A 27,670-nucleotide genomic window follows, 5' to 3' on the forward strand; every position below is an offset into this window, starting at 1 on the left:
TTTAAAAATGATCTGGAGGTAGGTGGCTAAACATTGCAGTTAAACTGGGAAACGTCAAGATACACAATGGAGCCATGATACACAGAAGTCTTCTATAGTTGTGGTATTGTGCTAAGGGACACACAGGACCAGTCACATATTCATTGAATTCTTATTTTTATTAATAATACAAAGACACTTTATGGACTTTCTATAAAGAATATCAAGGGTATATTAATACTTATAAAATAAAAAAAAGTAAAGCAGCAATATTTTAAATTTATTATTAAGATGTTGGACAAGATAAACAAATAATTGCATTATATCACAAGCCATTATAAACTTTTCTATGATCCAGTTCTGTTACAATTTTATTCATTATGGCTACCTTAAGTGTATGTAAATATATCTTAAACAAATTCTACATGAATATCATCAACATCATATCACTTCATATATCAGCATCTTTTCAGTACAACTATCCAAATCTAAGGTCTGACCTTAACACATATCCTATATTCATTTCCCTTTAAGATAGGATTAAATATCACTTGTTTGAACAATTCATAATGGCAAAGCTTTATACAAAACTGTCTAAATAATGGTACCAGATAAATTAAAGCAACTTGAAATTGACAGAACAAGAGGTTAAATAATACACTAAAATGGCATTGATTCACATTGTGGTACTGCAGTATTTTGAGATGGCAGCAAGTATTGTCACATATTGGAATCTGTACTGTGGAACAAGTACAATAAAATATCTGATGTTTATTGAGCATCCTCTCCAGACCATGTTTAGTATGGTCTCTGTTACCATGATTTTACATGTAGAAGCATAGTTTGTTGTGTTTCATTGATTTATGTAAATATTAAAACAGAAACTTAACACTGAAGCAATACAATTAATTTTTGCTGGCAAAACTACGACATAAACTACTAAAATATGTATCTAACAAGCAAGAAGTTTGCTGATGTGAAAAAAAGGTGATTAATGTAAAAATAATGTCATCCAAATAAAGATATATCATAGATATGTCATATAAAAATACAATATTGTATATATATCATAACAAAAAGCCTGCATAACTTGACTATAGTTGTAAGGGTGTGGTCATTAGCCAAACAGTTTAACAAAGCATGGGTGACAATAGGGCTTGTCATTCTGTTCTTTAAATGTCCCTTTATTGAGTTGTTTTAGACAGAAGGCACATGTGAAATGTTCTGGATGAAACTTTTTGCTCATAGCAGTGATACAGCGACCTGTGATTGGTTTTTGACAAGTGGCACACAGGGAGCCCCTCTTGGCGTGGTAATGGGTCTCACAGTATGGCAGACCCTCATGGTCAAAGAAACTACGACCTCCAAATGGCTGGTGACAGTCCTAAGAAACAAAGTGAAAATATATTATAAACATATTTATTGAATCAAACTCAACCTCTCCCCTCTCCTCTTTTAAATTTATAACCACAGATAATTAATATTTATATTGAGTTTAATTAATTGATGTTTCCATTCCTGAGAAAAAAATAGGTGAAGAAGGCTTAGACTTGCGACATTTTCGCTTTACATACCCTACAGACAAAGCACTCAGGATGCCAATGTCTAGAAAGGGCTGAAATGTAGTTGTCAAGGATTGGATGTCCACACCCACCACAGCGGGGGGCAAACATCTCCAGGAAATCTTGTCTTAAAAGGAAAAATAAATCACATTAAATTCAAAAAATTTGTAAAAGACGCTTATAGCAAACATGCTTATAACAAATTCATGCTTAAAGTTAAGTGATTTTCATTCCCCGTGACTTAAAATATATTGTAAACTTGATGGATATAATAAATTACTCTTATAAGGAAGCAAAATCGTCCGTCCCTGCCTCTTCATTATAAACATGTTTACTGTATTCATACAAGAGCCCAAGGGCTTTAACGGTCACCTGAGTATAATACGAAAGGCATTTGAAAAGTTCTGAGAACTGTTTGATAAAATATTAACCATTTAACAGAAATTACTGAGTTTGATATCATTGGACAAATCACAAAAATATACACATTTTGTGACGTCACTTTGTAATTTTTATTATGTAATAACTCCGAAAATGACGTCAGAATCTTGAATGTCTAGCACACTGACCATAAAAATGACGGAACAAGAGAAACAATTTCAGTGAAGTAAAATTTTAAAGTCAACTTTTGTTCATTACTTGGATGCACGCTAAGGAACACAACTACCAGTTGGAAGAATGTTTACATAGACTACAGTCTATCATATGGAGGTTAAATTCAGGAGCTCCTATAGTTCTGAGGTGGTTTAAGAGTGTGTCAAACACAGAATATTATTATCAAAAATTGCGCACAGTATTGGGTAAAAAACACGCTGCTGTGAGAAAAACACAAAGTTTACAATCACGGGAGAATAGTGAACGGTGTTATAAAATTTGCTGGCATTAATTCGTCATGTGTTTTAACCAATTTTGCGGGAACGATTAAAGCTCAAGAGAGGTTAAACTAAGGATTTCAAATATTTTCTCGTAAAAACCAAAATGGCGCCGGTGTAGTTCTAACCACACTGGAACTCGATATGTTCGAAAATTTTAAATCATGGAAGATAAATAAGATTGTACATGGCAATGAAACTCAGATTTATTTTTTTTTTGAGCCGAAAGTCAAAAGCAGTAGTGAGTTTTGGATTGCCGAAGTTTAAATAATATGAAAAAATACGCACAAAAACTTGTCCTGTGGAAGACTTGTGTACGCCATATTCGTAAACAGTAAGAGTCCTGATACTCAAGATACATTTGTGGAAAACTGCATTATTACACTTCAGTTTTATACAGATTATGTTTTGTTCAATACAGTGGAGAGCTATATAATAGACCGAAAATCCAGCTATATCATATAAATAAAAATCTTTTATGAATGCCTAAGATAACATTATTGTGCTTATTAACCAAGCAAAAAAAATAAAATATGGAATTGCTGATTTACTGTACCATTCCTATAGTCTTACTCTACTTCCAGGCAAATTTTCTTTGAAATATCTTTTCAAAGAAGCCTTTGACAGCACTTTTTCGATGTTCTCATGTGAACAAAAAACACGACTTTTCAGTATGCTACACATTCGAGATTCTGACATCATTTTTGGAGTTATTACATCATGAATATAAGAAAATTACGTTCATATAAGTGCAAATTTCCAGCTCTTTTCAATGGTATCAAACTTATTAACTTCTGTAAAATTGTTATTATTTTAGCAAGCAGTTCTCAGAACTTTTCAAATGCCCCTTGTAAAACAATTTAGAGGATCCAAAGAAGTATTACATAAAATAAACTGATAGTTGAAGCTATGTTGCCCTCAAGAAATAGAAATAAGATGATCAGGGATCAACAAAATAATTACTGTAGATCACTAAATTTTCGTGACACCTTGTTTTTGTGAGATAGAAATTTTCTCTTTATTGGCGAGACAAAATTTTTCTTTAGAAATACTAATGTACATGAGAATGATATTTTTGCGAACACACTGTCTTGCATAAAAAGTGATTTACAGTAGTACTCTGTAACAAATCTAGAGTAGATCTACAACACCCCCCCCCCATTTGTCACTATTACCATGCAGTCTAAACAAGCATTATTTCTAATTCCATCTCATTCCCTCTTACATTGGCCTTTCTTGGTCTATGAAGAACATGTAATAAGACAAGTTATTCTTGTGTGGTTTTTATTTATTATTATTTATAAGTCCATCTGACCATTAAAACCATGAAAGTACTTTTTTTTATTGAACAATAAAATTCTTGTATGATTTTCTCATTCAATTGACCTTTCAAATATATTATTCATTGGAAGATTTAGAGGGGGATGGGGAGGGGGTTGGAGGGCTCTTTTGTGACCAAAAATATAAATAATATTAATAAATCATTGGATATTGCATTTATTATACCTAAAATATAGCTAAAATAAATCAAAAACTTGTTCCAAAAACTCCTTAAACTTGAGAGTTTCAGGGGACTTTGGCTCCCACCCCGACCCCAACTGGTGTGTCCCTCCCTCCCCCCCCCCCCCCCTTTAAAAGAATCTTGGATCTGCCACTGTTATTAACCTTGAATAATTGATTAATTATAATACATGTAGTGAGTAGCAAAGGGGAATAACTTTTCTACTTTCAGTGGAATACGTACTAAAAGAGCCTTGCCCAGCTCCAGAACACTTGACCTAGTGGTCAAGAATTTCATAAATTTGGTAAATATACCCTTGCTTATTACAACTTTGTACTCTGTTGCCTCCTAGATGCCCAGGAGCAGAGAAGACTTTCAAAGAAATAATGCATTTTCACTATATAATCAATAGAGCCCCAAACTGACCCCAGAGCCTGGAGCCACAAATTTCACGATTTTGGAAGAAGCATTCTTGTTCTTCATAATGCACAAACTTTATCTGCTTAATATTCAGGAGCAGAGAAGGAGATTTTCAAAGAATTAATGCTATTTTCACTATATAATCAATATAGCCCTGCCCTAACACCAGAACCCCTGACCCAGGGGCCATGAAATTTTACAATTTTGGAAGAGGCACCCTTCCATCTCATAACTATGCACTAAGTTTGTTTGCTTAATACCCAGGAGCAGAGAAGGATATGTTCAAAGAAATAATGCACTTTCACTATAGGATCTATTGAACCCCACCCTAGCACCAGAATCCCTGAGCCAGGGGGCCATGAATTTCACAATTTTGGTATAAGGTTTAATATTTATTACAATCATGCCAACAGTTTGACTGCTTTATGTTCAGGGTTAAAGAAAAAGTTTTTTAAAGACTGCATCAATTTTAATAGATTTAGCTCCACTCCTCAGGCCCCAGGGGGGCGGGGACGATGTAATTCACAATTTTTGTTCCCCTTCACTCATAGATGTTCTATGCTATAATTGGTTGAAATTGATTCAGCGATTCCAAAGAAGAAACTGAAAATGTTCAAATGTTAATGCACGATGGATGACGACAGATGAAAACAGATAGTAATTGGTCACCTGAGTGACTACGTTGATCTAAAAATGGTTGAAATTGGTTCAGAGGTTCCAGAAAAGAAGCTGAAAATGTTCCAATGTTAATGAACAAGGCATGAAGATGGACAATATGTCACCCGAATGACTCCGGTGACGTAATAAAAATAGAGTTCTGCACAGCATGCACCAAGTTTTAATATATCATTTAATTAACATCTGACATTAAGACTTAATAATGTAGTCAGTATTCACTGTCTATTAAACCATTTACCGGCAGTATGCCTTTCCATTCTTTTCATGGAATCCATCATCACCAAAAGGGTTCCCACACTGTGCACAGAAAAAATGCTCTGGATGCCACGTCATATCTAAGGCTGTTACACATTTCTGAGGGAAGAAATTTCATTTAAACTAAATTGTTCAACTGATCTTGTTAAAGTACTGCCAAAATGACCAAAGGTGTAAAAAGTTACAATGTTGAAAAGGTTTGTTCATCTTGGAGACCAATATCTTGATTACAAATTGAAACAAAACTTGGGAATGATAAGAAACAGCCAGAATGTACAAATATGTTGTCTTACATCTACAATAGACCCATTGCAGTAGGCACACTTTGGGGCAAATATTTTATGGTAGTCCTCTTCACAATATGCTGCTCCGTCCCTCTCATAAAAGTTCTTAGTGCCCAGGGGTAGATTACAGTTAGCACAGGTGAAGTGTTCTATATGCCATACCTTTCCTAAAGCTGTTATCACCTGTAAAATATACATACACATACTATAGATCTAAAAGGGAGATAACTCAAATATATTTAACCTAAATAAAACCTATATAAAATAAGCTTTAGGCCTATATATCTTAATCCCTCAGATTCATCCATCAGAATAAAATTACTGTAGTAAAAGTGTCCATTTACTGTAATCATGGAAATGTTTGTGTGGGGAACAATTTTGCAATGATTAGAGTTTCACAAAATTCATCACCATACGGACAGTTCCAAAAATGATACTTACAATAAAACATTAAAAGCAGCAGAAATAATAACTCTTTAATTTCCACAAAAATAAACCCCGGGTGAAAGCTTTATTACATAGAAATTGCAAACTTTAACTCCATTAAAATATCATAATTTATAGAAATAAAAAATAGGAAGCATTTTCATCATCCCCCCTCTAGTTTTAATGATGGTAATTATGACCATTCACTTACCAATACAATCATAGGCTGCTTACACACCCAACAAACCCTCCTCACCTCTTACATGTGCCAGACCATCTGTGACCAGTTACAGATCCAGCACCTCATTTTAACAGTCACTCCCTTACCTGTCCCATCACTGGATGGATACACTTCCAAAACTTTTTTTTTACTTTAAACTATCAGGTTAGACCCCCCTGCTTCTCTCTCCCCCCCCCCCCATCCTTACTTTTTTTAAGGGTAATCCTTTCACCTGTCCAATCATCGACTGGTTAAAAATCTAACAAATCACCATCCACACACACACACATATGGCCTTACCCATCATGACCACTCCTATAATCTAATCACTGGCTGATTATTACTTGCCCCAGACACTGCTGTAATGGTCTCTCTCTTACCTTTTCAATCACAGACTGGTTACACTACCCACAACCTCCTTACACTTCGTGGTCTGGTAACATGCCCAACACACCAACCTTTACTTAACTGGTCACTCTCTTACCTGTCCATCCACATACTGATTACATACCCCACACAGCCCAACTTTACTTTAATGGCTACTCTCTTACATTACCAATCAAAAGCTGATTACATGCCCAACACACCATCTTTTCTTTAAATGGCCATTCTCTTACCAGATCAATCACAAGCTTGTTGCATTCCCCATACAACCCATCCTTACTTTAAATGGCCACTTTCTTACCTGTCCAATCACAGACCGATTACATGCCCCATACCCACCTTTACTTTAATGGCCACTATCTCACCTGTCCAATTACAAGATGACTACATGCAGCTTTAATTAAATGTCCATTCTCTTACCTATCCAATCAAAGGCTGATTACATGCCCAATACTGTGGAATCATTTAAATTCGTGGGGGTCAATGTTCGTATGCAAGCAAAATTTTATTGGTTCGTGGGGATGTAATTTCGTGGGCAGCTCGTTTATTTGGTAGATTTAATTAATCAGTACGTTGACAAAAAATGTTTGTGGGGATGTAAATTCGTGGATAAGGGTGACCCACGAACATTGATCCCCCACAAACAATGATGATTCCACAGTACCCCAACTTTACATGGTCTATCTTACCTGACCAATCACAGGCTGGTTACATGCCCCACAGACACCCTTAGTTTTAGTAGTCACTCCTTGGCTCTTCATGTCTTCATGAAGATTTCCCAACATGGAATCTAGCTCTTCTCTCTGGGGTGCAACAGGGGTGGATGGAGCACTGCTCTGAGAGGGGTTTCTCTTTTGGGGTTTAGCATAGGGTGGTTCACTAGAAGGGGAGACTGACCTCTGAGTTCTCTCATGCGAGCTACCTCCACTGACCTATGTAACAGTAATCAAATCAAAATCAAAGTTTATAACTTCAATGTCTTAACAAATTTGGAAGGAAAACCAAGATTTTCATTGTAATTGGTTATACAGTCTAACAAGTCACTAAACTTTGTCCCTCACTCGAAATGAAAATTACTTTTTAAAACCAGAGAATGTGTTGATAGCATGTAGATTTTACTGCTTGACACATGATTTTTAATACTGTAAATCATGTTTTATTCGTGAGAACTTTATTTTCGTGTAATTACGCGAGACAGTGTGCTTGTAAAAATATTATTCTCGCGTATATTAGTATTGCTAAAGATTATATAGAGCAGTAACCACAATTCATGAAAATTTTGTCTAGCTAATAAAGGGTAAATGTGTATCTTGCGAAAACAAGGTGTCACAAAAATTTAGTGATCTACAGTAATACAAACACTTTCATACAAATTCTAATTCTAGTCTTTTTTTCTAAATACTTAAACCTCCATTTTCAAGTACATGCTGAATATACTGTTCTGCGCCATAAAATTAATTTATAACATATTGTGTTGCATGTCAAGTTATTTAATACACACATTACTCCATATTTGAAAAGTTTTCAGGACTTGAATAGAAACAACGTTTCAACAAATCAAGCTGACTGACCTTGAACCCAGACAATGTTGCCATGAGTTCGTCCAGCTCTCGGGTTGCTGTAGAAGTGGCTTGTGGTTTAGGCTGGATCTGAATCGTGGTCTGTTGGGGCTGGGCAGGTGGTACATCGGAGGTGTATTCATAGTTATCATTGGTGGGGGGACTACAAAACAATGCATACAATATAAAAGTAGTGACAAAATGCTTACAATTTAAAATGAGGTTTGAAGGAAATCTTAGTGCTAAAATGTGCAAAAAATGAATCATGACTGCAAGTACTGTATATGTGGTTGAAACAGTTTTTAAAAATGTCAGAAATTTGTTTGGACAGAAAATAATAAGACCCTTAAAACAGTAATGTGAAGTACTTCACTTTTATCAGAGGATATGCAGGTCTTTTTTCTGCATTTTTCTGAAGCTGACTTGCTTGTGAAGTATTAATGGGACAATAATAAACACACCAATCATACTATTTCTTCTGAAAACTTGTTTTATACGAAAACAAAAAAAAAGGTTGAAAAAATAATTTTGGAAATATCATAACAAATTACTATGACTTTGGTACTCCAAAAATTTGTACTGTGTAGTTTTAAATACACATGTACATAAAGTACTGAACATACTAAAGTGTGAATTGATTTGTAACCAAATATTTTACCCTGAGAGACATGCCTTTTGATCAATAACTGAGCATTTAAATAATGATTTAAAGATAATGTATATGCCAAATATAACAGACAAGTAATGCTTTAAAAATTTATTGAGTAAGAATTGAATTTCTTATTTATCTTGTGAGATTCTTTTTCACACTGATGTGAGTAATACTAAATATATGTGATAAATTTATCCAAGCATAAGGAAGAGAAAAGTAGTTCAGAAGAACACGATCTTATTAAAATATTATTTCACATTTAGTTTTTGCTGCACTGGATGAGGATCCACATATATATACCAACCAATGAGATAGACATTGTAAACAACATATAGTTCCTGTAGACATTTCATAAGACTGTTAGTAGCTATATAGCATCAGGCATACAAATGTACTCTTCTAGAGGTGCAATGTACTATTAAGTTATAAATGAATGTACTACATGTACCAGTAAGAAGTTGTAGTTATTACTTCGTACCTACATTCTATAGTTATTACTGGGTGCCGTGTTGATTTCCTACCTCCTGTACTTATTACTGGGTACCTACATTTTATAGTTATTACTGGGTGTTGTTTTGATTTCCTTCCTCCTGTAATTATTATGGGGTACCTACATTCTATAGTTATTATGGGGTACCTACATTCTATAGTTATTACTGGGTACCTACATTCTATAGTTATTATTGGGTACCTACATTCTATAGTTATTATTGGGTACCTACATTCTATAGTTATTATTGGGTGTCATGTTGATTTCCTGCCTTCTGAAGTTATTACTGGGTACCTGCATTTTATAGTTATTATTGGGTATCATGTGAAATCCCTACCTTCTACAGTTATTATTGGGTACCTACATTCTATAGTTATCACTGGATGTCATGCTGATTTCCTACCTTCTGAAGTTATTACTGGGTACCTACATTCTCTAGTTATTACTGGGTGTCATGTTGATTTCCTACCTTCTGAAGTTATTACTGGGTACCTACATTCTCTAGTTATTACTGGATGTCATGCTGATTTCCTACCTTCTGAAGTTATTACTGGGTACCTACATTCTCTAGTTATTACTGGATGTCATGTTGATTTCCTACCTTCTGAAGTTATTCCAGGGTACCTACATTTTATAGTTAACATGGATATCATGTTAAATCCCTACCTCCTGTAGTTATTACTGGGTACCTTCATTTAACAGTTAATATTGGGTATCATGTTAAATCCCTACCTTCTATAGTTATTATTGGGTGTGTCAGGCACTGAACCTTCTAACATATCCAGGAGGCCTCCTACAGATGTTCTGTCCTCTCGGGAGGGCTTTGGGGCCACTGGAGGGGGTTGTTTACCTCCTCCATTTGTAATAGGCTGATTTCCTGAAAAGACAACCAAAAAAAATCCATGGATTACATCAGATCTTATGTGTTATTATGGCTCACAAAAAAGTTAACTTATCTATTAAAAGTATGTTTTTCATTAAACAAAAAAATTCACACATGTTGGCAAGAAAATGACTCAGCAATGAGTTATCAACACTGGTTTTACAAACATACCACAACAAGAATGACCCAGGGTAGTTTTATAAAAAAAGATTAAAAATCTTGATAACATTCTAAACAAGAGATTGATTGCTTAGCTTTACTTTCAGCAAGAATGAGCCCAATAAACTTTGCCAAAATTGTCCGCTTACATGTATAATCAAAGAGAATATGAATACAGAGCTATGTTTTATTCACATTAGAAAAGAACAAACAAAATAAAAAAAAAATACTGTCAGAGATTCTAAAAAATCTCTCTCACTACCAAAGTGTAAGGGTATAAATCCTAGCAACAAAATTATATCCTTAAATCAGATTGAAACTCACTTCAGAGCCATTACAGATCACTAAAGAATTCCTTTGAACTGTAAAAAATAATTTCCTACCACTATATTTCCATTTTAACATGACCCAGTATTTATGAATTGCACAGTCACAAGCATGTAGCCTCCGTCAGAGCTGTGATGGATTTACACGCCAATTAATCATCCAAGTCAAGTGAATGTTTGTGCCAGTGAATTACTCTCCTATCAATAACCAACTGTGAAGTGACACCACTTTGTACATTACTTTTTCCTCTCTCAGGAATAATCTACCTCAGTGGTGAATCAAATCCCTTACAGGGTGGCAGCGCCTGTAAATCTTTTAACTGTGTGACAACCTCTTTTTTTTTTGAGGGGGAGGTTCTCTTTATCTTTGGAAGTTATTCTAAAGCTCATTGACGGAGACCCTTTTAATTGTGTGTGTCAGGAATGCCAAGTATTTAAATTATTAAAATACCCCATTACTGTTTATTTTAAGTACATTTTCATAGAGAGGAGAGGGAACTGAAATAAGAAGTAATTATGACATGACTGTTAAGGTAGATAGAAGGATGTTATCAGAAAAAAGAATAAAGAGCTAATTAAGCCTAGCATTCCAAAAGTCTATATTAAACGACTTTGTGTCTCTTAGCTAATTAAATTCCTGTCTTGTTTAAGCTTCAATACACATCAGTTAATTAAATTACACTTAATTCAGTTTCAGTTTTTCTGACAAGGGAACCTTTTTTACCCCTTGGAAAAACCATATCCTCTGCAATGTTTTTAAATGAAATGAAAACAGTTTATTTCACTGTCTAAATATAGGTAAAATATTTACAATTGGAATTTTATGTATGGTGGTATTATTTTCAAATAAACTTATTGGCAAAACATTTACAAAGCAGTTTACACAGAGGTATAGTACTATTACTAAGCATCTTTATCACTAATATTTACATATCCCCTACAAATTTTTCTGGTTGGGGGGGGGGGGGGCAAACAAAATATTCAAACTGCAAACAGAAAATTTCTTGAAAGTCTGTTCAGAAAATAACCCTTTTTTAATGTAATATGTTTCATCAAGACAACTTTACCATTCAGTTTATTTATTTAATTAAAGTACCAGTACATCTGTATTGAATGCATCTAACAGACGTTCTATCACCACATAAAGAGTTCACATCACAATCACTACAGACTTAAATATGCCAGAATGAAGATAATTTACCTGAATTGCGTTTGTCCACTTCTGCCATGAATTGAGCCGAGTTGAGATCCTTAAGGAGCTGGTCAAGCTCGGACAGATTGTTGCTCAGTTGTGATGTCCGAGGCTGATCGGCGTTCACCTGTGTCACCCCGGTCTCATAATACATAGGCTGAAAATAAGAAATGCAGAATCTCCTAATACCAAGAAAATTGTAGAAACAGCAATCAAATGCTTCAGAAGATTTTTCATGCTTGCAATTTTAACATGTAATGTCTTTCTCAAAAAGGGATATATTTTCACAACCAGAATGCCTGTTGTAAAGACAAAATACAGAATTCTGCTGTGTGGACTTAAGTATTCCGATTGCACATCTAACGAAATACTCCCAGAAAATGGCTACTTGTAAACCATAGTACCAAAGTTGTTAACACAGTGGAGGATACAATAGCTTCAACTTCCTTAAAAGTCATACAAAGCTCCGATATAACTATTCATCAATACAGCTGTCTATATACACATTCCGTGTACTGTGTAAGTTACGTAACACGTACATTATTTTCCTTTCATAAACTTTTAACATCATACGACACCTTTAAAGTGTGCCTATGATTACTTGGTATATGTATTACTCCTTGACTAACAATAAAGGTAAATATATACAGTCTTTTTATGGATATACAAATAATATTATGTAAATCATCCACACAATTATTGTACTTCCATGGTTATATAATAGTAGGCAATAAATCTCATACATTACAGAAAATATGCTCATATTCTAAATTACCTCTCGATATACTTGAAATACAGACAGTCTGCGCTGTTTACAAAAGAAAATAATAAGTAAAATTTTTGCTGGAGTCATTACCCATAATTTTCCAGTTAATGGAATCAAAATATGCCAAAATGGAATTGTTATTTGCAGGATTTATGTTTCAAAGAAGTTTAGATAAAGAAAAAATAAATTTTCTCATGCTCAATTTGCATTGGAGGTATTATCGTGAAAAGGAAACATTATTGATAAAAAAGGCTTTAACTTAACAAAAAGAAAAAAAGATTCTTTTACATGCAGCTCTATTTTGCTCTTGTTTTTTTTTTTTGTCTTCATGCAAAGAATATACCTTGAGATAGAAAATGAAATGTACAAAAAAATGAACAACATGTACAACCAATCAGTCCACGAGTTTAAATGGTAGATCATTCATGCAAATTCATATAACTTTTCTGGGCCATGTTAATATTAATAAGAACAAAATTCATCAACTTCCTTTGCTTTGACTTAGGCTTGCTGGATCTCACCTGATCAAACTGTTTGGGTGGTGGAATGCTCTCCAGAAGTTCTTGGGGTGGCGGAGGTGGTAGGGGTGGTGGTGTCTCACTGCCACTAGACCTCCGTGTGTACCTCTCATCATAATCATTGTTAGTGCTTCTGTACTGAGCATGGTTCTGTACCGGCTCCCTTGGCTGACCTACATCCCCGGCGCGATTGGATCCGTCCGCGTGCTGGTATTGTCGTACTTGTGTGGTGGTGTTCTGAAGGTCAGCCAATAATGCATCTGTAACATTGCAAAAGAAAAAGTTACTGCATCTCTCAGACTAAAATAGTCAATCTCCTGTGCTGTGCCTTGCAGACTAAATTCTAAAATAGATATGCTGCGTTGAAAGAATTACCCTATGTTTAATAATGTTTTGTTACTCATAACTGCACCTGTAAAACACCAAGTTCAAGCTGAGATGGTAAATGTAGTTACAATACCATACTGAGTCTAAATAGAAATTACATCTCCAAAACAAATTTTGTACACTATGTAATACTAAAATTCAACTGTGATGTCATTTTTTTTTGTTTTGAGCACTCTTAATATTTTTTCGGGAATGGAGAGTTGCATATCACATGCAGAATACAGTGTTTATATCATGTACAAGTTCTCCCTACGGTACCTCCATTGGTGCTAATCTTGTTAGAACTTTGATATCATAAAAGTGTGGCAATAATAGGCATCAAACCCTGTACCTCCTGTTTGTAGGTGAGTTACAGTAACAGAGATCAACATTAACAGTTGTCCAATTGTCCGGGTCGAGTAAATTCTCAGATCTGGCAAGTGAAATTGTCAATGTACTTGTTCGATTGGGCAAGGGAATTTCTATGATAAAAATGTATATTTTTTCTTTTTAGCTTACATTAGTTTATAAATCTTTTTTTTTAATTTTGGGCAATCAAGTTTTGATTTTGGGCAAGTCAATGTTTGAGATTGGGCAAGTGAATCTGAAAGTTAATGTCTATCCCTGTCTGGAGTACTTACTAGATACTATAATAATGATGTCAAATGGCTCTTAAATTACTTCACAATTTCTTTATAATTCTATTCAAATGCTACTAATTTTTTCTAATAAAAATCACATCTGTATTTATACTAACAAATAAATAATTATGAACATTTTGAACAGTTCATTTTAAGAAGGTAAATATCTTTGTACCTCTCCATTCCTTAAAAGCAATGGCCCTAGGCCCCAAAAGGGGGCCTCTGCTCCATTTCTTTTAAGGAATAGAAAGGTACCTGGACATTAACCTATACATAATTTCTCTCTCTCTCTCTGTCAAATTGAACTTTGATTAATTGTATAACAAAGATACATGTGTACTGTAAACATGTACATCTATAGTATACATGTATAAATGAACATACAAGTATATAAAAAGGTTTTCAAAAAATTCTTTTACAGTCCATGTTTTCACAAATATAATTTGTAAGACAAGTCAAACTTCCTGATAAAAAGAAGCCCTCAATGCTTACAGGATTCCAGCTACCACCTTAACTTACAAAGGGCTTTCCGGTGTTCATCTAACGTTACACTTAGGATAGCTACATGTTCTGCACATGTAAAATATACAGATTTACGGAATGCGTCAACAGTGAATAACAAGCCTTAAGTGGTACTTGATACAAAATAGGAATCCTAAATACATCTCATGCAGGGAGATGACGAACAATGTGGCCCAGCTGATAACCTATGTGGGATGTCGTACTGTGGTCGTAATGTGACCATAACCACATCTCCTGATCCAGGTGTACATTACTACCATAATCAATCAGTCTTGTACAACACTACCTAATGACATCAATTCTTTGATCTCCGTTCCTATACGAAATCTCTCATAGTAACACATATTGATGTCAAACATAGATTCAAAAATACATTTATAGGAACACTGAATCATTGTACCATTACTCTTTATTTCTCTCACTGCAGTGTTAAAGCAAAACTACATTATTAATTATTCCAACTTAATCTATAACAGGATGACTCGTAAAACATTTGCAGTAAAATGCACCAGCAGAATGGCACAGCCTTTCTGGATTTTACCCTAGAGCTGCATGTGTTTCTCACAACAAGCTTTAAGCCTCAGCTGAATCAGTGTGTAAAAATGGAATATAAAAATGCAAATTTTGTGCTCTGTGAAGTAGGAAATTGACAGAGAACAGGTTCTGAGGATGGGAGCCATTATATCTTTGTGCCCCATTATCTTACTTATCTGGAGGGAATCTGGGGATTTATCAGTCAGCTTGCTCTTATTGTCAGAGAGAAAACACATGTCAGCCCCCGTCATACAACCACTTCACGGAGAGAACAGCCATTATACTGAAATATTCCATGAATGCTGATCAGAGCTACATGTAACAATAAAGTTATGTTGAAAGGTTAAACACCTCTATCAGAGTGACTATCCCTTATTATCAAAATTAGAAAACATAATAAACATGAGAAAGTTTTCCTCCCAAAATTTCAGTATCTTCTGAAATGTTCTTACTTTACATACTCTATGTAACATTGTTTACAATGTTTAAAACATGTGAAGGCACAGCAAAATAACATCTTTTACAGATACAGTACAACACCATAATTACAGGAAGTTAAAACTTCCATATCAACATGATCAAGACAGAAAACATTATGTAATTACTTAACTTTCTTCCTGGGCAACCTTGGAGAAACTTTCACAAATTTCAGCATATTTCCTGGTCTACTTTGCACCCGAATGCGGAGTTATAAGAGAGTTAGTAGAAGTACTGAGAAAAGTAAGAACCACAGAGTCCCCTCACTTATCCCCCGTTAATACTGCAGTCAAGTACTATTTGTTGATACAAGATATACCACTATACATACTATCCCGACCACTTGTAATACACCGAGTGTCATAATGTACAGTAACTGTATCTGTGATATGTTACCATTCACATCAGAGGCAGGAATTCTTCCATTCCCCAGCCATAAACAGGTTACATAATTGTAGATACAATATCTAGAAAGTCAATCAAGGTCAAGAATTCCCTCTCCAATCATCCCCCCAGTGCTTCTCCATTCAGAAAAAACAATCATCAATCAATTTACCATGCAGGAAATCAGAGAAAAAGAAGCTAAAAACAGGTTTTTCTAATTGAGAAAGTAAATTAGTTATCAATTAAAACTCCAAAGTGTCCTACCTATTTCTATCATGGCTCTCCTTTCTGCAGCAGGCCTCCTAGTGAATCATCTACTCCGAAAACACAGATATACTCTGCCAAGAATTTCACAGGGATCTTGTCAAAGTTATCAATGATTACAGATCTGGTAAATATCAATGCACAGAGAGCTTACTCCCCCCTATATAGTGGAACTATTTACAATTTTAATACCTCTCTTTACAAGCACTTGGGGGGAGGCTGACCTAGCATACCTGGTTCCTAGCCGAGAAAAACATGTCCGTAATCTTGTGTTTGATTTAGTCATATTGTTCACTAACATCACAACCTTAATGCTGACTTGAAGTTTTATTAAAAAGAAATGCTTCCCTCACAAAGTGGTATGTCAGATCTATTAAACAGCAGTATATAACAGTTAAATTCTAAAATTTGGCATCTATAGTTTTCAACCATCTTAATTATCTCTTTATCCATGACTGGAAAAAAGTACAATGCAGATCCTTTTTCAAAAAACTTGCATGCATATAATGCATTCTTGCATAGGTCATTAATTTCCACACAACTGCTTATTAAACTAGAGGTACTGTGAGCAATGAGCCCACAAAATGATACCCCTCCCCACTCCCTGGGTCCCATATGAGTTTAATGGCAAAGACCATCATGTTTTGCTATGGGAAGCCCCAAATATGTGTCCAATCAAAACTTTAAATAGGAGATGCACAATGACACCATGTAAATAAAGATTCTGAGAAAAATCTCCTGAAATTTTATTCAGTGATATAGGAGGAGTTGCAGATAACAGATGGATATATATCCCCAGTAACAGAAAGAATGGAAGTGTCCATGTTTTGCTATATGAAGCTCATCAGAATGTGAAAAGGTGTGCAATGGCACTCTGTAATAAAGATTCTGTGAAAGTCTCATTAAATTTTATTCATTGGTATAGGAGAAGTTGTAGATAAGAGACGGGTACCCCCAAGCATAATGGATGGACAGACGTATGGACAGACACCCCATCACCTATATACCCCCATTTTTTGGTATCAAAAAAAGAATGTGTGCAAAATAATACAACCCCCTTTTTCTTCTTAGCTGATACAAGTTGCATTCATGCACTAGCTTAGTAAATTTAAAATGACTGACCATACATAATTACTTCTAAGTAAGGAAAGTCTATCACACTATGATAGAAAATAGCATAGACCATAAGATAACACCACATATAATCATGTTTTTCTAAATATATCCCTGTTAAATGCATCTGAATGGTTTCATTACCATATTTTGTAATGTACAAGTAAATCAAACCCTGTCTCATAGCCTCTAACAGACCTACACTCTTTGAAATTGAGTTCTAACACATTCCCTGAGTACAGAGATAAGTAAATTTAATTTTCTGATGATGTAACCCCAACAGAATGTCAGGCAGTTGGAGGCTGCATCTATAAATAGCCTATTCCTTCAATCTCATTAGTGTCTGGGAAAAATCTGCACAAGCTATTACTCATCAATGGATGCACTGTCAGCTGATGAAGAATAATCAAGTCTTGATTGCTGTGAAATGATAAACACTTCAGATTCATCATAGCAGTTAAGTACATGTACCAAGAGAGATAACTCTAATATGACTAGCTTCTACAGTCTGCAGAATCTTATCATTTATGTAAACTGATTGTTTGTAAAATAATTTATATGCGATATTTTAGTCAATTTGGGCACTGAAATAGCATTATACACTATTAATATCATGCATATACATGTAGTACTAAATTATGAAAAAAGTCTATTAAGCTAAAGATTTAGGTCTGCACCACATGAAATATAGTAATTTGTCGGTTACCTATGTAGCAGTAAGACTTTCAACTTTAATACTGACAGAAAATTTCTACTGTACACATACTATGGAAATGAACATAAAACTTGTAACCTTATGCTAGCTCCGGAACCTTATGTTACCTCCCAGGAGAGTTGCCAAACTTCATTTTCCATGCTTATTAAGTAAAACATTGGAACCTCAAAAATAAGGAGTAATTTCAAATAAAAAAAAATTTCATTGTATTTTCTGTGTCTGATTTTTTCAATGAATAACTAACCAAATGTAACAAACAAGACATTTACATGAACACTTGTCATGAATTAACCTTTTGTAAGAATCTCAAGATCTCAATAAACTTCTTAGCGAAGGTACATGTATTTATATCTAGATAAAATGAGACTGAAATCTGCCAGGTTTAAGGAAAGTCAGTCTATGTACTCCAAAGAGGCATCAAATTTCAATTTTGGACAAATAGATGGACAGACTGCACACTGTTAAGAGTATCATTGAAGCAATGTTAAACACTGTAACAATTAATACAATGTACATTGTATATACATGTTCTCACCCCACTGTAGTACATATGGAATAGATGAGGTTACCATGTTTTGCTGTCATTTAGTGGAGAAAAGCATATTTTCCCTCTCTGGCCTTTGCAAGTTAATGACACTGTATCTCTCAGTCCGGCACTTTGTTGAACATGAATTGCTTTAAATTATCTGATTTTTCCAAGTCGTAGCAACACATTTGCATGAGAGCATCACATTCACCTTTAAATTAAGCTCATAATGAAGGTACTTGGAAGCATAAAGAAGTAATGAAGGTGATTTCTTTTGATTGACCTTGGTTGACACAGCAAAGTAGCTCAAATTTAACTGTGATTTCATGAATACACCACAGCTTACATCTTTGTAGCTGCAGAACTGTAGCTCTCTGGTTGAGAAAATTCGGACAGATAAACCATAGAGCTACAAATCCAAGCATTGTAAAACCTTGTTTTTACAATGCTTGGATTTGTAGCTCTATGGTTTATTTGTCCGATTTGTTGCTCGCTTAGTTAATTATTATTTCTTGAATTTTATGCGTCCCCCCACTTTTAATCACGGTATCCGTTAATCACCAATACATGTATATATTACTCCTATTTTTAATACTTTTTTAATCTTTTAACGGTTCCAAACGGCCCTATGTGGTCTTGGAGTATCATTTTTAAAAAAATGCATTCCGATGTCCATGTTGGTGTCATGCTAAAATAACACACCCGAGTTTTATATACTAGTATATTAATCTCATTTCTTTTTTATATACATATTGCCTTCTTTATAGACAATATATACATGATAGTTGAATCTCCACAATTTTTTATTTACATTTTCTCTGCAAGTGTATGTTCTTTGAAAGACTTTTTTTGCACGACCCTCATCATGGACGTCAGAATAGGACTTTTTTTAAACTGAAATTCCAAAACCCTAAAGGGCTGTTTGGAACCGTTGAAAGGTAATAAAGTATTAAGAATAGGAGTAAATACTATGATTATTTATCTGATACCATTCTTGAAGTGGAGGAAATAATAAAATGCTAGAAATAATACCTGAAGTGAGTGACAAAAATGTGGCAGCGTAAATTGAAGGTTTTTACAATGCTTGGATCTGTAGCTCTCTGGTTTATCTGTTTGAATTTTCTGAACCAGAGAGCTACAGTTCTGCAGCTAACATCTTTGATGTATAACAACAGCATAACATCCTACATGTACCATACCTAATATCTGACCCTTATAAATGAACATACACTCACTCAATACTATCATTAGAATGGCTTATTTGTTATTCACTAGCTATTATCATAGAAATTTTATAGTTATTTGAAGACTATTGCACATTTATGTTATAATTTTACTTTTCAAGGTCACTGTGCATAGACATTACATAAATAACAAGAGGCCCATGGGCCACATCGCTCACCTGAGTAACTTTGGTCAGGCTGTTCATTACCAGACTTCCCCCCTTGTAATACCTATTGTGGCCCTGCCCTACCCCCGGGGGTCATGATTTGAGCAATTTAGAATCTACACTACCCCAGGATGCTTCCACATAAGTTTCAGTTTTTCTGGTCCAGTGGTTCTTGAGAAGATTTTTAAAGATTTTTCCTATATATTTCAATGTAAAACTTGGATTCCCTATTGTGGCCCCGCCCTACCCCCGGGGTCATGATTTGAACAATTTAGAATCTACACTACCCCAGGATGATTCCACATAAGTTTCAGCTTTTCTGGCTCAGTGGTTCTTGAGAAGAAGATTTTTAAAGATTTTTCCTATATATTTCAATGTAAAACTTGTATTCCCTATTGTGGCCCTGCCCTACCCCCGGGGGTCATGATTTTAACAATTTAGAATCTACACTATCCTAGGATGCTTCCACATAAGTTTCAGCTTTTCTGGCTCAGTGGTTCTTTAGAAGAAGATTTTTAAAGATTTTTCCTATATATTTCAATGTAAAACTTGGATTCACTATTGTGGCCCTGCCCTACCCCCAGGGGTCATGATTTTAACAATTTACAATCTACACTATCCCAGGATGCTTCCACATAAGTTTCAGCTTTTCTGGCTCAGTGGTTCTTGAGAAGAAGATTTTTAAAGATTTTTCCTATATATTTCAATGTAAAACTTGTATTCTCTATTGTGGCCCTGCCCTACCCCCAGGGGTCATGATTTTAACAATTTAGAATCTACACTATCCAAGGATGCTTCCACATAAGTTTCAGCTTTTCTGGCTCAGTGGTTCTTTAGAAGAAGATTTTTAAAGATTTTTCCTATATATTTCAATGTAAAACTTGGATTCCCTATTGTGGCCCTGCCCTACCCCCGGGGGTCATGATTTTAACAATTTAGAATCTACACTATCCCAGGATGCTTCCACATAAGTTTCAGCTTTTCTGGCTCAGTGGTTCTTGAGAAGAAGATTTTTAAAGATTTTTCCTATATATTTCAATGTAAAACTTGGATTCCCTATTGTGGCCCCGCCCTACCCCCGGGGGTCATGATTTGAACAATTTACAATCTACACTATCCCAGGATGCTTCCACATAAGTTTCAGCTTTTCTGGCTCAGTGGTTCTTGAGAAGAAGATTTTTAAAGATTTTTCCTATATATTTCAATGTAAAACTTGGATTCACTATTGTGGCCCTGCCCTACCCCCGGGGGTCATGATTTGAACAATTTAAAATCCACACTACCCCAGGATGCTTCCACATAAGTTTCAGCTTTTCTGGCTCAGTGGTTCTTGAGAAGAAGATTTTTAAAGATTTTTCCTATATATTTCAATGTAAAACTTGGATTCCCTATTGTGCCCCCCCCCTACCCCCAGGGGTCATGATTTTAACAATTTAGAATCTACACTACCCCAGGATGCTTCCACATAAGTTTCAGCTTTTCTGGCTCAGTGGTTCTTGAGAAGAAGATTTTTAAAGATTTTTCCTATATATTTCAATGTAAAACTTGGATTCCCTATTGTGGCCCCGCCCTACCCCCAGGGGTCATGATTTTAACAATTTAGAATCTACACTATCCCAGGATGCTTCCACATAAGTTTCAGCTTTTCTGGCTCAGTGGTTCTTGAGAAGAAGATTTTTAAAGATTTTTCCTATATATTTCAATGTAAAACTTGGATTCACTATTGTGCCCCCCCCCCCTACCCCCAGGGGTCATGATTTTAACAATTTAGAATCTACACTATCCCAGGATGCTTCCACATAAGTTTCAGCTTTTCTGGCTCAGTGGTTCTTGAGAAGAAGATTTTTAAAGATTTTTCCTATATATTTCAATGTAAAACTTGGATTCCCTATTGTGGCCCCGCCCTACCCCCGGGGGTCATGATTTTAACAATTTAGAATCTACACTACCCCAGGATGATTCCACATAAGTTTCAGCTTTTCTGGCTCAGTGGTTCTTGAGAAGAAGATTTTTAAAGATTTTTCCTATATATTTCAATGTAAAACTTGGATTCCCTATTGTGGCCCCGCCCTACCCCCGGGGGTCATGATTTTAACAATTTAGAATCTACACTATCCCAGGATGCTTCCACATAAGTTTCAGCTTTTCTGGCCCAGTGGTTCTTGAGAAGAAGATTTTTTAATGACACCACCCTATTTTTGTCTTTTCTTGATTATCTCCCCTTGTAAGGGGACTTGGCCCTTTATTTTAACAATTTAAACTCCCCTTCACCCAAGGGTACTTTGTACCAAGTTTGGTTAAAATTGGCCCAGTGGTTCTTGAGAAGAAGTTGAAAATGTGAAAAGTTTACAGACGGACGGACGGACAGACGGACGGACAGACGGACAGACGGACAGACGGACGGACGACGGACAACGGGTGATCAGAAAAGCTCACTTGAGCTTTCAGCTCAGGTGAGCTAAAAATGAATGTGACATCCCCAAACAAAGACCTATTCAGAGGTTCAAACCTCATCTTAAAAACAGGAAAAAACCCTTCTGTGTGTGACCTTTCTGTTCGGTCCTCATCAACAACAGGTGCCCTCATGACATGTGTAATTTTGTTGTCAACTGTCAGACATAATACATGTATCACCTGTGCTCTCCTTCCTACTGTGTTGCTCCTTATTACACAGCTAACCTAGATCAAAAACACATTTTCTTGTATCCATCATTCCAGCAGGTATTGATGTAAAAGAAATTTTTTAAGGTAAATGGTGTACAGTTGCTTTTACTACATGTGGGATAAAAGAGAATTCACAAAGTCACAAATGTACAGTCTGACTGAGAAGTTTCTGAAGTAACAAGTCTAGTCCTTAGATTTATCATCTGGACATATTAGAAAGACACCAAACCTCATGACATGATGTACCAATAAAAGCAAAGCAATATTCTCATTTCTAAAACATAAACAAAGATGAGAAATGGGTGCGAGCTAGATCATATCTAACTAAAACAATCATTTTCATGGCGATTAATGTATTTGTTGTTTACACTTAGTTAGATCCTATGCCTACATGTTTGTTGATCACTGTCCACGGACAGATGTCATGACTCTGTCAGTCTGTCTATGCCCTGTGTTTGAAATATTATAACTATTTACTGTGTTTCACATAAATCATAATGTACTTCCCCCCCTCTTTAATTTTATTAATAATTCAGTATTATTCAGCAGCTCCTACTTTTTTAAAAAAAAAGGTCAGCCTCAAAATCAGTGATGCATCAAAAAGATAGTTTTTATAATTGAAATTCAATGATTCCTTAGTTCATAGACCTAGATAGATCTAGCATAATTTAAAGGAAATAAAAAATAAACAATTTTAAATTTTTTACTCCAAACTTTCAATCTTATATAAGTTAACTTTGAAATCTACAAATTAATGTACAAAGAATTTATGTGAGCCAACAAAAGATATGATAGCCTTTTTGATATATCTGATTCTTTCCTTTTTGTTCTGTACACTATAAGTAGACATTTCACCTGTCAGGGTAAGAAATCATAGAAAGGGAAGAAACATATAAAGTAAATACTAAATATTGACATACAGATCTAGGTGTTTACGTATCTCAGTGTTTAATGACCAATCTGCCTGTCCTCCATGACATACAAAATTCTACTTTTATACAAAACATTTTATATCTGGATTGTATTGTTACCAAATTAATACTACAACAGGAAAATATGCACACTCAAACACGAGCAAATGTTGAAAAAAAAAAACAAACATTCAAATGAAAATACACTGCTGCAATGCTTCTAGAATAGAATATAGACGTCAAAGCTAAAAGTCCTGTTACTAACCCAACACAATGTATACATGTATCAAGTTAGTCATACATACCCCAATACACATACATTAAATGAACCATAGTATGGCATGTACCATGTTGAGCACAAAATCTCATAAATGAATTAGGTATAGATATATTCAAAAGTTAAAAGATTCAATCCAGTAATTGTACAGACAATGACTGATCCTTCTACTCTTTAGTCAGCATCACTTCATATCTGACTATTGGTAGTCATATGGTAGAAAATAGTACTGAATGATAATAAGATTATTAACCTGAAAAATATTGAACTGTAAATACACTTCTTGTCGTGGTCACTGGTGCCCATTATCACATGATTATTCTGTACCGGAATTTGTCTTACAAATAGAATTATTATTAAGTTTAGTTTTTACCATATATACCAAGCAGGGGTTCAAAATTCCTCAAGCCCGACGTCCCGGACTAACAAATTCCGGATCCGGACTCGGCATTTAGAATCGCCAAAAGTCCTGGGACTTGGCAATGTTTCTTGTTTATCTTTTATTTAAGTTAAGAAAAAAGTTCGTAAAACTAAAAATAAAGCAAATTCTCAAATGTATTGAATAAAAATGTGGATTTTTTGGCGTTAATATACCCACAAAACATTACGAACGTCTCAAAAATATAATCCGTCTTTTTATGTTCCGTTGCGGTTAGACACCTGCTTTTACGCAATTTCTCATGTTTCCTCCCATATGACATGAGTTTGTTAAATTTTGGTTTTACCTGGAAAGGAACGAGAAATAAAAGACCCCATGAGGAACATGAAGCTGGGGATCAAAATAACAATTCCAAAGACAGAACCTATGACAAGAAGAGAGTTCGCGAATTCCAAAGCCACTGGCGTGATGATAGGCTGTGGCTTGATTAAAATGACGATATGAAAACGATGTTTTGTTCATTTTGTCAAAGTTTTCCGATTACGGCGGACAAGTCAAATGCATTGATATATAAAATATAATTTTATCTATCATGAAAATATGGACTCAGAAATTTCTTCCTCGGACTTGCCTAAAATTTACTCTTTAAGTCCTGGACTTGACCATGATAAAAAAAATTTTGAACCCCTGCCAAGCATTTATAAAGAATAGACTTATAGTTATATTATATAATAGAACAAGTAACCTTAAGAGGCTCTTCCTATGGTGGAAATTGTTACATCATTATAACTATATATAACATGTACGTGATAATGACCTTTTGTGAGTAGAGAGCAGTGTTCGAAATTAGCGTCGGCCCGTCGGTCCTGCGCCGACGTACAAACGAAAGGACTCACGAATAGTATGACTAAATGGGTCCTTGAAATAATTTTGGGCCGATGATGATTTGCCGGGAAATAAGTTAACGTCAATCACATCTTCTCAGACCGTTGTTTTTCTTTACCGCTTGTTGGAAAGGCGTAAGAAGTTGCGATTAAAGTTTAGGTATATTGGTGTATGTATTTACATTAACTTTTATATCTTTCCTGCATTTTAACATGTTTAATTGGATATATTAAACATTTTAACCAATGAGCGTCTAATGAGCGTCTTTAAATCAAATTGGACTTATGATGGGCAAAACTTGTTATTTTTATCAAGATCGTATAATTTCTTCTTTCATGTGTATTTTAAATAAATACTGAAGATTTGATTTCTTTTCTGTATGGAATAAAGTTACGTTATATGTATGCGGTTACATTTTATCAACATATTGTGGTAATCTATGAAACCTGCGTAATTTTTTATCCGCGGATTTTAAAACAGCAATTATATTTCTGAGGAAAAGTATGTATATTGTAATATAATTTAATTTTGGTTGTAAAGCGTCATTTGATTGGATAAAAAAAATAGAAAATAGCGTATAACCTGGGTTGCCTACGTCACAATGACTTACGTATCAATCCGCTTGACGTTACATTTAAAATACGTACAATTTAAGGGCATTTTTGAAGGAGAAATTGTTTTATTTTTTTACACTTAATGATGGGAAATTAAATTATAAGGAATAACTTTAATAGCTACCCAAGTTATACTGGTATAACCTGGGTTGGAACAGTTTACGCTTTTTTATAAAACCGCTTGGGTAGCTATTAAAGTCATTCCTTAAATAAACACATGTCAAACTCATTAAATGTTATATATGACCAAGTAAGACAGTGTGATGATTAATATCTTACCGTTTCAAATTGTTAATACTTGCGAATTGTAGATACCCTTTATTAAATTGACATATTTCATATGAAGCAATAAACTTACCAAGATCATCGATACGTAAAAGTTTATTTTCCCAAAATATTTAATGGTATTATTTTTTGGCCTGCGCTGCCCTGAAAGGACTCGTGTAGTCCCTTTATCTGTGGGTCCTTTGGACCCATAGAAAATAATTCTGAATTTCGAACACTGGTAGAGAGACATAAGTAACAGAGAGACATAAGTAACTGAGACATAAGTAACAGAGAGAAACATAAGTAACAGAGAGACATAAGTAACACAGAAACATAAGTAACAAGTACTTTTCAATTTTCACACTGTTTAACTGAACAAGTATGCCAACATGATCAAAGATAATGAAATCAAACCTTTTAAATTCTATCTATCTATTATTAAGAATGTTACATTTTCATAAGTTTTTTTTTAATTCAACAGAGAAGGAGTTTCAAGAAAGAACATGTGACTTGAAGTCATGCAACCAATCTTTAAGATTACAAAATTTATGTCTGGTCTGGCACATATTTTGGCTAGTAAACCTGTCAATGGCAAGAGTTGAGAATCTCCTCTGGGAGTCATGCTTCAAACATAAAATTTTAGCTACAGATCTGAGATCTCTATATATATATTTCTATCTTATAACAGAAAATCATCACTTTTTACATTATAATTCGAGTATTTTATCACATAAAACAATGCTGAGTTTTTAAAGGGAATAAATATCTGAAATCATTTCAGACAAGCAATTCAGTAATGCCAGCAGTGGAACAGAGGAAAGTCGGATTATAACTGAAGTGTTCCTGTTAACAGTTCAGTTAAATACATACTAACAAAATCATTAGTGGAAAAGAATAAACTAGACAAACCTAAATCTTCCATTACTCTCTGGCTATAGTGTTGCATCAACTACCACTTGTTAAGTTTGTTGTCTTGCTTCCGGTATGAAAATAACAGAAATATTCAGAGGAAATCCTGAATACACTTATGAGAGATGACGACTCATAGATGGACTATGTAATTTGTACCTCACTTGTATAATCTGTCTATAAGGACAACAACACTAGACCACTCAAACTGTCCTTAAAAAATGTCAAAAATGTTGATACATAACTTTATAAATTTTTTTGTTCCCATTACACATATTCCGGAACTACTTCCGTTCTAAATGGCATGTACTCGTGCCCGATCTTATAGGGGCGGATCCTGTTGAGAATGTTTTCTCCCTCCTGCTAGAGCACCTCAAGGACACATGATACAAACTTTTGTCAAAAATTTAGAAAATAATAAATCGTGTTTATATAAGTAAAATGAATAAGTTTCACCGCATAGTTATTAATTTTTCATTCAAAGTTTCACAGTAATGGGATTTAAAATTACAAAGAGTTTACTGTTTAAATTAATAAGGATGGTTGCAAAAAGGTAGAAATTTGAACATCACAGAAAGTCTACAATTTCTTAATAATATCTTAGAAATTTATTATTTGCATCATTTTACAACCAAAATAAGTCCAAAATATATATATCAATCCATACATCCATTTTTTTTTTATCATCTTTCCTTAATGTAAAATA

The 27,670-nt window shown here is 34.7% G+C and overlaps 1 protein-coding gene across 2 annotated transcripts; it reads right to left on the reverse strand.

The window, feature by feature from the left end:
- Nucleotides 1-247: 247 nt before the first annotated feature.
- LOC133172011 (paxillin-like) lies at nt 248-27,200 on the reverse strand. 2 transcript variants are annotated; one of them, XM_061306812.1, is made up of 10 exons: nt 26,965-27,200; nt 13,130-13,386; nt 11,852-11,999; nt 10,015-10,159; nt 8,153-8,303; nt 7,271-7,513; nt 5,561-5,734; nt 5,251-5,366; nt 1,554-1,668; nt 248-1,363 (listed from the first exon to the last, which is right to left on the reverse strand). In XM_061306812.1, the coding sequence occupies exons 1-10, from the start codon at nt 26,999-27,001 to the stop codon at nt 1,097-1,099; spliced, it is 1,653 nt and encodes a 550-aa protein (XP_061162796.1). In that variant the 5' UTR covers nt 27,002-27,200; the 3' UTR covers nt 248-1,096. The 2 variants fall into 2 exon arrangements, with proteins under 2 accessions (XP_061162796.1, XP_061162798.1); XM_061306814.1 differs by lacking the exon at nt 26,965-27,200 and adding an exon at nt 16,315-16,454.
- Between the last annotated feature and the right edge of the window lie 470 nt (nt 27,201-27,670).

Source organism: Saccostrea echinata, unplaced genomic scaffold (assembly GCF_033153115.1).
Source record: "Saccostrea echinata isolate AGI-Se365-2 ecotype Australia unplaced genomic scaffold, CSIRO_AGI_Sech_v1 ptg000054l, whole genome shotgun sequence".
NCBI lineage: Eukaryota > Metazoa > Mollusca > Bivalvia > Ostreida > Ostreidae > Saccostrea > Saccostrea echinata.